At 46.9% G+C, this 13,204-nt stretch overlaps 1 protein-coding gene across 1 annotated transcript in view; it reads left to right on the top strand.

Moving 5' to 3' along the window:
- The window catches only part of LOC135824637 (protein slit-like), a 244,559-nt gene that overhangs the window by 197,358 nt on the left and 33,997 nt on the right, over nt 1-13,204 (top strand). Inside the window, exon 8 of the mRNA XM_065337361.1 lies at nt 2,588-2,701. Within this exon, the coding sequence (XP_065193433.1) occupies nt 2,588-2,701 (114 nt within the window). The remainder of the gene's footprint in view (nt 1-2,587; nt 2,702-13,204) is intronic.

Raw genomic sequence — 13,204 nt, 5'->3', positions numbered from 1 at the left:
TTGAGGTTGTTGTGCGTACTTGAATTACAATCTACTGCGATAATGCAGCTAAAAGTCCAGCGGCTCTGAGGTGAAGAGACCTGGCTTTCTCGCGGGATGAGTTTCAGAGTGGCATAGAGCTCCTATCTAGCTGTATCCTACCCATTGGGACGCTGGTTCTGGCTGCAGTTTGAAAGAGCAATTAAAGAGTTCCACGTCAGGAACATCAGGAGCGGCTGCAATGCGAAGTCAACCGCAAAAAATGAGTTTCACACCATAAAATGTTATGTGCATTTTTGTATTTGTATTTATATCATTATCTCATGGCACATACTGAGGACGGCCAGTAAAACTGAGACAAGGGTGAAAGCCAACCACAGCAGTAAAACAGATAAAAGAATACAAATAAAAGGCAAATAAGGCAAAGGAGGAGACAAACCAGCAGGATATACATGAAACCTATAATTGAGCAGAGATTTTAGCAACAAAATTATCCATCGACGTGCTGGTCTTGGCCTGCGTTGGTAATGTTGCCCAAAACACATAGCCAGCGAAGATCGGGGATCTAGTGAATAGGATGGAGGCAGCGCGTGGGAGACTGAATGAGTTCCGGGTATTCCGTGTTTCGGAGAACCAATTATAAGCCTGCCTATGCAAGGGTATTTTATTCAGTATTTTTTTATGTATGAGAACACAGAGGTGGTACTTCTGTCGAGTGGAAAGGGGACTGATCTTGGCAATTTCGTAAAGACTAGCGGAGGGAAAGCGACGATCTTTGCTAAATAAGATTTTAAGGAGCATGCGGTTATGGGTTTCTAGCTTGTTCAATACAGTAGTAGTTATGCCAGACCAAGCAGTATCACAGTAGTCAAGTAAGGGCAATATATAGCAACGATAAAACAAGCGTTTGCAAGAAAGAGGAAGATGTCTACAGTGGGCTTGAGGAGCCCCAAGGATGGAGCTTGTGCGCTTGCAGACATACTGCACATGGGGTGACCACGACAATTTAGAGTCAATAAAAACGCCAAGATGCTTATGCTCTTCATCAATACGAATAGCAACACTTGAAGAAGGAAAACAAAGTGGCAGGGAAGGTGTAGAAGGGGAAATGTACATAGCTGCCGTTTTATCAACGTTTGGCTGCAACTTCCAATCATGTTGTTGTTGTTGTATACTTTATTTATAGTGGAAATCAAAACAGGCAAAATGCCTAATAACATTGGACCCACTGTGAATAACATGTTAAAGGATATTGTGGAGAAAAAAAAAAAAAAAAAAAAAAAAAAAGTAGATACAAGAGAAAAAGAGAAAGGAAAAAAATGACGGAAGGTTGGTTGCAACGAACAGATATCAATCCAGTAAGCATTGGAAAACCTATGTCGCTGATAATATTATACTGCAAGGCTTGAGATTTAAAATCCAAATACCTATTTGAACATTTTGCTGCTGGTGGCATCCAGGTTATAACCTTGCTAATGCTATCTTGCATGGCTTCGTGCAGTCTTATAGGGCAAGCATTGGAGCAAAGCAGAGCTGTTTCGTCAGCGAAAAGGCTGACACCAGGGGCAATATCGGGGAGGTCATTAATACACAGGAGAAATAGCGGTGGCCCAAGGATTGAACCCTGGGGGACTCTAGAAGTAACGGGTAAAGGCTCCGATAACACAGTTGAGAGGCGTACAAGCTGATGTCGGTTAGAGAGATACGATGAGAGCCAGCCGATAGTCTTGCCATCAATGCGATATACTGTTCGCAGCTTAGCTAAGAGACCCCTGTGCCAAACAGTGTCGAAGGCCTTTGCAAGATCGAAGAAAACTAAACCAACATGGTTATGGGCGTTCCGGGGGGTGTGGATGTCTTGCACGAGGCGGGTAACCTGGTACCTGGTGGAGTCACCCCGACAAAGGCCCGACTGTGCTGGCGAAAGTGAAATGCGAACATGATCATTAAATGATGTCATATACAACACGTTCGCACACTTTTGATAAAGTAGAGAGCAATGAGATAGGGCGATAGTTGCTGGGGGTGGTGCGTGGTCCTCTATTTTTGTAGGTGGCCACGACTACCGCAGTTTCCCACATGGCTGGGAATTTCCCTTCGCGAAATTACATATTTAAGATAATTGACACAGGATAGGCAACAGACGGAGCAAGAGCTCTCCAAACTTCGTTGGTAATTCCGTCTTGACCAGGGGACTTGCCAGTTTTCAGATTACGGAGATATTTCCTCACTTGGGCTGTACCAGTCGACAATGATAGGAGGGACGCAGGTACTGAGGGTGAAGGGATGAGTGGTGGTATAGGCATGAACGCCAATTTGGTCCCCGGCTACAGTCATGTTGCGATTCCTGAGAAGCACGTTACTATTGATCTTGGGAATTTTGGATGACTTGCGTCGAGTGGGCCATGTTTCAAGATTCCTACTTTCAAGGGTTTTGAGCAATCAATCTACACCCAAAAGGAATTCTACCTGGAATTTGCAAGCGCAGTTGGAGAGACCAACTTGAACTTATACTTATGGTTTTGTCAGACATTCTCTCTCACGGTAACTTGTCTGTACCAATGCAGTGTATTATTGTGTGCTCTTGTATTTCAACATACTTCTTTAGCTTTCAATTGTTCAGATTCCCCTTGTGATCCAAAACGCCAAACATGCACAGATATTGAAAAAGGAGGTTTCGTCTGTAATTGTTACACTGGATATGCAAAGAATTTCAGTACAGGTAAGCAGCTGTACACATTCGTCATACCTAACAAGTCCATTATCTCTCTCTTCTTCTTCCTCCTCTCTTTCTCTCTCTATATATATGTATCGCCTTCTTAGTATTTGACCCCACTAATTTCCCTTATACCTAAGCGGTCAAATATATCGCGTATTTGACTGCTTAGTCAAATACACAATATATTTGACTACTTATATTTGACTCCTTAGAACTTCTTGGACTTCAAGAATTCAGTTAAAGCACAAGCGAGAATCCTACAGCCTGTACAGGAAATACCCCACTCCTGACAACCTCACCCATTACAAATCTGAGCGAAACAAGGCCCGGAATATGTCTCGCATAGCCCATCGTGAGTTAATCTCCTCATTGACGTCCCTCAGCTCAGCCCACAGCAAGCTTCCAGCACCCAACCTTTTTCCGTTTGTCCGTTAAGCACCATCAGGTACTACAGCCTCTTCGGATGGTAATGGCGTAGCCCAGCTCTGTGAGGGGAATACTGTTCATACGGATCCGGTTGCCATTGCTGATGCGCTAAATACGCAGTTCGTAAACTTCGGGACCAAAGATGATCCTTCTTGGTCTATGCCTGACTTTCTACAACACCACATACCTCCACTCACCTCTGTTTTCACAACCCCGTCCCGCATCAAGAATCATATTACTCAATTAAAGCTGAAGAAGGCCACGGGCGTTGATGGCACCAGTCATGAGCTTCTTCGACTTCTTTCTCCAACAATCGCGTACCCCCTTAGTCTCCTTTTCAACATTACATTTTCCACCAGCGTATTTCTCTCCCTTTGGAAGCACTCAATAGTCACACCCATAATTATAAGAACAAGGGCTCGCGCTTAAGTGCAACCAACTACCGGCCTATTTCTCTTTTATCAACTATATCCAAACTTTGAGAACGTGTAGTCTTTGATTATGTCTATACTCATGTGAACCCTCTCCTCAGCCTTTCCCAGTCCGGTTTACGTCGTGGGGACTCCACGTCTTGGCAGCTGTTGCGTTTGGTACAGGCCTTAAATCAATCCAAGGACACTCGACAATTTAGCTTACTCTGCTTCTTTGACCTTAGCCAGACCTTCGACTCGGTATGGACTAGAGGTCTACTCTGTAAGCTAAGATTATTCGGGCTTTCTGTGAACTTTTACAATTGGCTCACTAGCTACTTGATTGGTGTGTTCGTGTCAGGGGACATCTAACTCGCCCAGCCACAGTAGAGTCTGGTGTACGCAAGGTTCTATATTAGGTTCTCTGCTTTTCATCATTTATGTAAACGATCTGGCCTCTCTTCCACATACCTACCTCTACGCAGATGATACAGCATTGCATGTTTCCTCCTCTTCACTTTCAGCTACATCTGTCACATTGCTGACCCACATCAACAAAGTTGTCAATTGGATGACGCTCTGGAAGCTGAAGCCAAACGCATCTGAAACCGCTATTTTCTGCTTTCCTCCTCGTCTCAATCGTCACTTGTCCGTATTAAGTCCCTCGCCTCCCACGTTCCCTGATGACCTTACGTGTCTCTCAATAGTCGATCAGCACAAACACCTTGGGATTATCCTGGATCAACATCTGTCCATTGATCCCCACATTACGTACCTGGAGAAACGTGCAAGTTCAATTGTTGGCTTCCTCTCCTCTCGCTTATCTCATTTCCCCCGTGATTGCCGTTTAATGCTGCATAAATGCTATGTTCTGCCTGTATTTGACTACTGTTCCTCCATTTCGGCTAGCATCAGCACGTCGCTCACGAATCGTCTGGAAGTTACACATCCTCGCTTAATTCGCGCTGTCTTTGCTATTCCACGTTTGACGCACTCTAATACTGTCTATGCAATCGCATCCAGCTGCCCTCTCTCTAACAGGCTCAGACTTTCATCATGTAAACTAATTCATAAAATTCGTCTTGGTCTTGCCTCACCTCATGTTTTATCCCAGCTTAACTGGTTTCATCAGTCCTCAGCCACCCGAAACTCTCCCTGCTTCCCTATCTCTCGCACTGCCACTCTTCTGAAGCCCCCTCAATTTTTGGCATATACACATTAGTCGTTCCTGTCACAGGACCGCAAGACTTGCCAAAGACTTTCCACTGTTGCTACTTTACTTCGCTAGGTATTCACTTGTTCTGGGCCACTGTGTTATTCGTATCTCATGAGTTATCTTCTTTCTTTCTTTTTCATGTATGGCTTCTACTTTTCTTTTGTTGATTTGGCCGTGGTTGGCTATCAGCCCTCTCTCATCCAATATTGGAATTGCTTGCCACGAGATGATCATGCAAGAATAGTAATAATATTAACAATAATAATACAAAAAAATGTATTATCTATGCATGCATCTACGCAAGAGTCACCACCAGCCAATTAGGACATGTGTCAAAGTATTGAACGTTTTCGTTCCCTTCTTGTCAAAATACTACAGGGAATGATGGAAATAGTATGTAGTAGTAGTAGTATTTTGACAAGAAGGGAACGAAAACGTTCAATACTTTGACACATGTCCTAATTGGCTGGTGGTGACTCTTGCGTAGATGCATGCGTAGATAATACATTTTTTGTAATATGTTCTGCCTCCGTCCTACTTTCAAACAATAATAATAATAAAGATGTGCTTGATCGATGGCGCCAACATCATTGCAGGTCTTCGAAATCCATGACATGCCTTCAGTGGTCGGTTTCGCGTTCACTTGCGTGTGTACAATGGGTTCAAAATAGTCTAGTGGTGTGCACGGGTAGTCGGGTACCTGTGCTACCCTTGAGGACCTCGGGTAGTCGGGTACCGAATAGTACCCGAAAACCCGAGGTCGCAGATTACATCATGTACAGTGCACGTGTACAAATAATTCACGCATGTCTACACAGTGCGCAAGGGAAGGGGCCGGTGTGCATTGTGGTCTAACCATGGAAACATTACCCGATCGGGTACCCGTACTACCCGTGGAAAACTACCCGGACCCGTTACCGGAAGAAAATGCCACCCGACTCAGCCCTAGTTCAAACCATGTCAAACTGAGGCACTTCTCAACTTCAAATTGCCGACTTTGCCGGGTGCTGCGGACTTGCCTTTGAGTGGGCACATGGCCTGCAAATGTAAGACACCTTGGCAAACATTGTATGTACATTTCTGGGCAGGACTTGGACTCTTGGTGTGAGGACTGGGATCACATTCGGGGCACTTTCCACCTGCGGGTGCGGGCTTGTCTTCAATAGGCTATGTGGGAGCGAGCCGGCTAGACTCCTGCGGGTACGTGGCCACTGGACGGAATACCAGAGAAAGTCACTGCAATAGCAAGCACGGAAAACAAGGCTTCACTGTAGCATACAAATCTATGCTCTGGAGGGCTAGCAGCTTGTGACGCAATTCGTCTGCAGAAACGCCTGTGACGCGATGCGATCAGGAAGTATATCCTTTTTGAACTTGATCAGAGAGTTCACACCTCGCCTAGCTGCAGATGCAGCATACCTAAAATCAGGACAAATCATATGTATGTAAAAGTTCTTTTTTATTTTATTATATATATTATTTTATATTTTTTATGAAAGTGAACATATGCCTACATAGATCATAGAATGGAAGATAAAAACAACAACATCAAGAGAACATAGACTACAAAGGGCGTGTAGGTGCTATTGAGCTGTGCGGGTGAGGTGAAGTGCGCTCCCCCGACCAATGGTCTCGGGATCAAGGCGCACATCACGCACCATGGGGGAAAGGGAGAGAAGAAAGACTGTGTGTGAAGAGTGAGAACCTGAGAGCCATACAATGATGGAGAGAGAGAGAGGAAGAGAGGGGGGGGGCGGGTGAGTGAGTGCCAGATTAGTTCAGGAAACTATGGCAATGGACCAACAGCTGCGTTGCTTTCAGTGTGTGGGGGGGGGGGGGGGCAATACGGAGAAGTTAGATCGGAGCTGCTTCCAGGCAGAGTAGTGTGCAGGCACTGGATCAGCTAGAAAGGGGCCACGAAAAGCAGAAAAAAAGGAAAGAAGAGAAGAAATAAACATTAACGCAAAACATTCTGCACTGAGGTGATTCGAGAGCTCTACGGAGCAAGGTACAGTTCAGTGGGGTGAAGACAAGGTGATCGTTGTGGGACCGGAGAATGAAACATCGTCAAATTTAGCCGTGGAATGCTGTCGCCCACAACCAATCCTGGCGCATCAGGTGCTGACAAATGCGAGACTTGAAGGCCTGCATTCCCTTCGATGCCGGAGGTTCCGGGATGACTTGCTCAGGAATGTCGTTCCATGCCGCAATGAGGGTGTAGAGGAATGACCTCAGTAGGTAGTTCGGTGCTGTCTGAGCAAGTGGCCATTGCAACTGGAAAGGGTGGCGAGAAGCTAGTTGTCGGCGGGTTCTAGGTGTAGGTGCAGGCGGCAACGGTGGCGGGAGGAGGGCTGTCAGCTGGGGTGGACGCTTAATGTAGTGCAACTTGTACACATACGCAAGCCCTGAGACTGCCCTCCTGAGCTGCAGGCTCTGAAGGATCGTGCCAGGTCCAATGATTCGCATTGCCTTCTCCTGCACCCTGTCATAGCGTGCTAGGTGGGATTGGGCTGCACACATGGTGGCTAGGGGAGCGTACTCCAGGATGAGCCGACTGAACCCCTTATACACGGCAAGGCGGCCCTCATGATCAAAAAGCCAAGCAGCACGGCGCAAGAATCTCAGGCGCTGGCTGGCCTTGACAGTGACAGCATGAATATGGCGCTGGAACCCAAACTTAGAGTCGATGTGACGCCAAGCAGCTTTAGGTGGTCCGAGTCCGGAATAATCTCGCCGGCAAAGATGGTTTTTGTGGAAAATCAGGGCGCTTTCGAGCATTGCACAAAATCAGGCGCTAGCTCTTGGTGGGCTCGAACTGGATCCGCCATTGCTGGCCCCATGCGGCAAGATTGCTGAGGGTTGTCTGTAAGGATGCTGCCTTCTCCTGGAGGTTGTCGTTTGGTCTGATCAGACTGTACACGGCAGTGTCATCGGCGAAAGAGCTGAGCGTTACTCCATTCGAGAGGCATTGGTCGATATCAGCAGCAAACAATATGAAGAGTGTGGGGCCCAGGACGCTGCCTTGGGGCACTCCGGCAGTGATGGGGTACTTCTTGGAAGCGTGGCCTCCAGTTACCACCTTTAGGCAGCGGTTACTCAGGTAGTCGCGTAGCCAAGAGAGAAGAGGTCGGCCGATGCATACTCACTCTGCTTTGTTGAGGAGGCCGCCGTGAGAGACGCGGTCAAACGCACCGGCAATATCAATTGCTACTACTGGGACACAGCCCCCCCCCCCCTCAGCTACGACCTGCACCCATTCGCTCTGGAGTGCTGTGAAGAGGTCAGCTGTGCCACGGCCACGTCTAAAACCAAACTGGCTGTCAGGCAACAGGTCGTTGCGCTCTAGGAAATTGGTGACTTGTTGGTATTATAATACACGCCATGACCTTGGATAAAATGGTGAGCAAGGACACAGTCCGGCAATTGGATGGCCTAGATCGAGGTGGCTTCTTGTATACCGGGCCAACGTGAGCGAGCTTCCATTGGGACGGTACAACACCAGCACGAAAGCTAATACGGAACAGTTTCGTGATGGGAGCAGCAAGTTCCTTAGAGCACTCTTTCAATACCCTAGATGGAATGCTGTCAGGTCCAGATGCCTTGGATGGGACTAGCCTTGCAAGATGCCGCCGGACTGAAGCTTCTCGGAAATGAATGTGCTCTAATGGCTCGTGGGTTGGGGTGGTCACCGCAGGAAGGTCATTGATAGTCAGTTCTCGGTCACCCACGCTGCACTTCGAGGAGAAATGCTTTGCCAGGCACTCAGCCTACTCTGCGGAGGTGTGGAACTCCTTGCTATGGCTATCGACTAGCAAAGGAACATCAGCTGAGTTGCGTGTACCGCCAGTGGCTTTCTTCATGTTTGTCCACCACTGTTTATCACTAAGTGACTGGCAGCTGAGTGTGTGGCGCAGTCGATTGACGCTAGACATATTGGCGCTCTGCTGTGTGAACAGCTGGGTTGGCAGAAGCAATGAAGGCGGTTTTGAGGTCATCCCAGTGCGGGTTCTGCCTCCACTTCATCCACTGTTTCTCCTTTGCCTCTTCAGCAATGGTGCACTCTGGAGTCCACCAGTGAGGGTCAGAGGAACGAGTGGTGAAGACTTTGGTTGGGATGTACTGGTACAGAGTGGGATCGTCTGACATTATCGAATGCCAGCCGTGACCGGGGTAAAACGCCCTGAGTCTTTTCCAGTTAGCACTATCGTATTTCCACACCTTGCGGGAGGTTGTTGGATCGCGGCGGGCGGAAACTGCTTGGAAGTTGCATATCAAAACGGTACTTGTGAAACCAAAAATTTTCAAGATGTTCGTAAAGAGCCTGAAGTGTGTCATATTTATGAGTATTATCGCAATTTTTGTCTCAGAGGAAACTGTATTCTTTGTTCTCGCGGGACTTTAGCTTGTACTCATTCCCGTTGCGTGTGTTCATGGAGAGCCTTTTTAACCCAAGGACGGCCACCACTTTCAGTACTCCTAGAACTTGCCAAACGGTGTCATTTGACACCTGCATACATTTCCATGTCTAAGACCCATGATATGTGTTACTATAGTTTGTGTTTTCAGTGCGGGCTATCACTATCGGCATTTATGATGAACACAACACATTAGGATTCACCTAGACACTATTTTTGGCTATACGCCACTAAAGTACAAAGTACGCGTAACTGCAATTGCGAAGGATGAACTCAATTGCGGGCAAAACTTCAATTATTACTTTCAAAGGAATTTCGTATAATCACAGAGTTACAATAACAGGCAATGTGTCAACGTCACTTGGCACAAGAGTAACTGATTTTTGGGAATATGTGCTTTGGCGTAATTGGATTACTCGACTGTCACGATGAATGCCACACAGTAACAAGTACAAACATGGACTGACTTTGATCATCATTTTTTCACCAAGCTGCCACATATGCTGCTAGACATGGTTGCAAGATTAGGGCAGTAATGACTGCATTTTAGACTCTTTCAAAGAGGTGTACCCTTCTCTTCTCCTTGGCTGCCAGATGCCATGACTATCTACAATCTTCTTGACCAGTGAAGGAATGAGCGTTTTCTGGATGTGCATGAACTAGCAAAGTTCTGGGATATTGTGAAGGCGTTGATGCCTGTCACATCTATTCATTTATGTAACAGCCTTGCAGGGGTACATTTTCTGGAATAGTCTTTGTTGAGTAGATCCACCACATTCGATCGATATGGTCAAGGACATATCTCGTCTTTTGCTAGAATTGGACGATGTGGGGCTTCCTACTCTCACCATGTAAAACATATGGGCCATGGTGGTCTACACTAGGCGGACCATTGTTAATTCTTGCAACTTCTACCTTCTACGTCTACCGTCTTTGCATCCTACAATGTAATCTTGAAAACACAATGCAATCCGCGATTATTGGCAATGGAGTTAGCTGGTAGTTCACTTCGATTTACCAGAGTGGTTCATGCTGCAACTCTTTCTTCTCCAACAGTTTGTTGACGAGTAATGCACTGATCATGAAGTTATCAGTTACTACTTAGCGATCACCATCTGCAGCATTCGGAGCCTATGATGAAGAGAGAGACGCCATCCCAGCGGCTGCCTACCCGTTAAGCCTGAAGTGGGGGAGGAAGAGGTTTGGTTACAGTGCCTTATTAGCTCGTCAAGTAGTTAGAAAAGATTATCCACACAACACCATCCTTGCGATAATGCGGTGTACCATCTTCAGTTTGCAGAGTTGCGATTCTTCTTCCTCAACACTATCCATTTCGGGGTGTCCACCACTCCTGCAACTGTGTCTGACAATTCCTTGTCTGGACTATCCCGCAATCCTTGTCCACTCTCTGGAGGCTCGTAAGTATAGGATATTACCCAAGTACGAGGGTGTTACTTCCCGAATATCATCCCGACTGCGTAGCGGAAGGGATGAGATGAGGGTACAGTAACACCCGAGTACGCGGGTCAATATCCTACTTACACCTACGCATTTTAGGGATAGATGCAACTGCGTCCTGAATACAATTACCAAGGCACAGCTATACCAAAAACAAGATGCTGCCTTTCTTTTCAATCCAGTCAAGTTGAGAACGATGGAGACAAGTTGCATTTAGTAGTTGGACTAGAGAATTGACGAAGATTGCACTGTTATTTTATGCAGTATCGACGATCACTGTGATGATACATTTGGTTCAAAGTAGGTAAGAGTCATACTTCAAGTCACGGCGAGATACGTCATTATGGATGCTGGTGCTGACTTCCTTGTCATTGGATGGGCGTGGAACTTTCAACGATTTGGAATCCTTGCTGAACACTTTGAAAGTTTCCGTGCAGGCAGTAACTGTATTGTACCTACCGTCGGATATTGGCACTAGTGAGTAAAGTGCATTTCGTTGTATCAGTACTCTTGAGGTCGACCCCTGAAGCGTTCAGTGCCCTCGCCGTTGGCCAGGCGAAGATACATATCCACTGCCAACTGTGGAGGAGCAGTCGGGGCCAAACGAAAGATACGGCCAGCAACACTGTAGCGCTGCCTTGTGATTATCTCGCTGATGGGGACAGCTCCGCAGCGCTTATACAGAGTGTCATTGCTTTTATTCTTTTATTTATAGTGGAGAAACCAAAATTGGCAGATGCCTAATGACAATGGACCCACTGTCTAGGGTGGAGGAGGGGGCAGATATTGCTAATAGTAAATAGTGACAGAGAAATGCAGCAGTTCGAGCACAGCTACAGAAACATGGGCGTAAAGCTAAAAGCAGGCAAGAATGTGTTGCAAAGCTCTTGACTTGAAGCCGGCCAGTTTGGTGATGCCTCGGATATCCGCATGGAGGGAATTCCAGAGAACTGCGCCAGCATGTGTCACCAATTTAGTAAAATGTGCAGAAGCAGCTGCGGAGATGATAAGTAGGTTAATGTTGCCTCCTCGAGTTCTTCGTAACGGAACAGGTCGAAAAAAAGTTTCAAAAAATCTACTTCCTGAAGAATTTAGACAACGCCATATAAAGCAAAGCAAGTTTAAAGTTGAATGGTAGCGCGCAAGGGAGAGACATGTACACGCTCGAGCAGCGTAACAGTGGGAGTCCATGGGGGCACTTTACATACAGCATGCAGTGCGCGCTTGAAGAGCCTTTCCAGACGGAGCTCCTGGTGAACAGATAGATATGGGGCATAAGCATTGGATGCATACCGAATCTCAGGCAGCACAAAGCATTTGAAGTAGCAGATACGACATGAGAGGGGCAAAGATGCAGCATAGTGGACTAAGACAGCTATTTGAGCAGACACCCTGATAACAACACGTGGAACCATTGTCTGCCAGCACATTGACGTGTCGAAATGTAATCTAGGTACTTGGGCGATGGTACCACCGGCAGATCTTGACTATTGCATGTCACGCGTAGGGCAAAGGGTGGTGCTTTGTGGGGAGGGATTGGTAGGATTTGTGTTTTCGTTTCATTCAGAATTAAGCCACGCTGTCGTAGCCAGTCACCCAGGTGTTGTACTGCACCCGACAGTCGCTGAGCAATATTTCCGGTGTCTTGGCACTGGCTCGTAATGAGATGTCATCTGCAAACTGTGTTGGGGTGACACCGTATGGCCTCACCATATGAGGTATATCTTGAACATACACAACGAAGAGCAATGGACCCAGCACTGATCCTTGCGGACCACCAAAGCTACTTGCGTAGGCCACACTTTTGCTTGGGCCAATGTGGACGTACTGTTGACGATCGGTCAGGTAGGGGACCATCCACTGTAGAGCAACGCCGCCTATGCCGAGAGTGTAGAGGTCTCTAACTAGAGTCTGATGCTGCACTTTGTCGAAGGCTTTCAACATGTCTACAAAAGCGACCCCAGTGTAGAGGCGAGCCACTTGTGCCTGTTTAATTTGCTCTACCGTTAGCACTAGGGCATCAGAGGTGGAGTAGTGGCTACGAAAACCAAATTGTTCCATTGGTAGCAGATCTTGGCTCTCCAGAAAATCAGACAGCTGCTCATGAACAATCCGTTCAAGGATCTTGGAGACCAATGGGAGTAGGGAAACTGGTCTATCTTTCTTAGGTTGGCTGGGGTCACCGGCTTTGAACAGTGGGCAGATGCATGCCACTTTCATCAATTCTGGTAATTTCCCCTCCCTCAGTGATCTGTTGAACAGCAAAGTCAGCGATGGAGCCAGCATATCCCCACACAAATTGAGAAGGACAGTTGGTATACCATCGCTTCCAGCTGCTTTAGTTGCCGCAGCTTTCTGACCTTGGCTATAGATATTGGCTGAAGCGAGTTCAAGTTTTTCCGCGGGGCAGCACGATAGTAACACTGAAATGGCAACAAATGCCCCGAAATGCTTGCAATTGGCTTCAATTTTTGAAATTTTTCGCGGGGAGGACCCCACCCCCTTCCAAATTGGTGAAGATTGTACACAATGCTGTAAAAAGTGGGTGTTTTGAACTTTACTTCCCGTTCTGCCTTTCGTG

The sequence above is a fragment of the Sycon ciliatum genome, chromosome 9 (assembly GCF_964019385.1).
Source record: "Sycon ciliatum chromosome 9, ocSycCili1.1, whole genome shotgun sequence".
NCBI lineage: Eukaryota > Metazoa > Porifera > Calcarea > Leucosolenida > Sycettidae > Sycon > Sycon ciliatum.
This window is presented reverse-complemented; position numbering and strand designations above follow the sequence as displayed.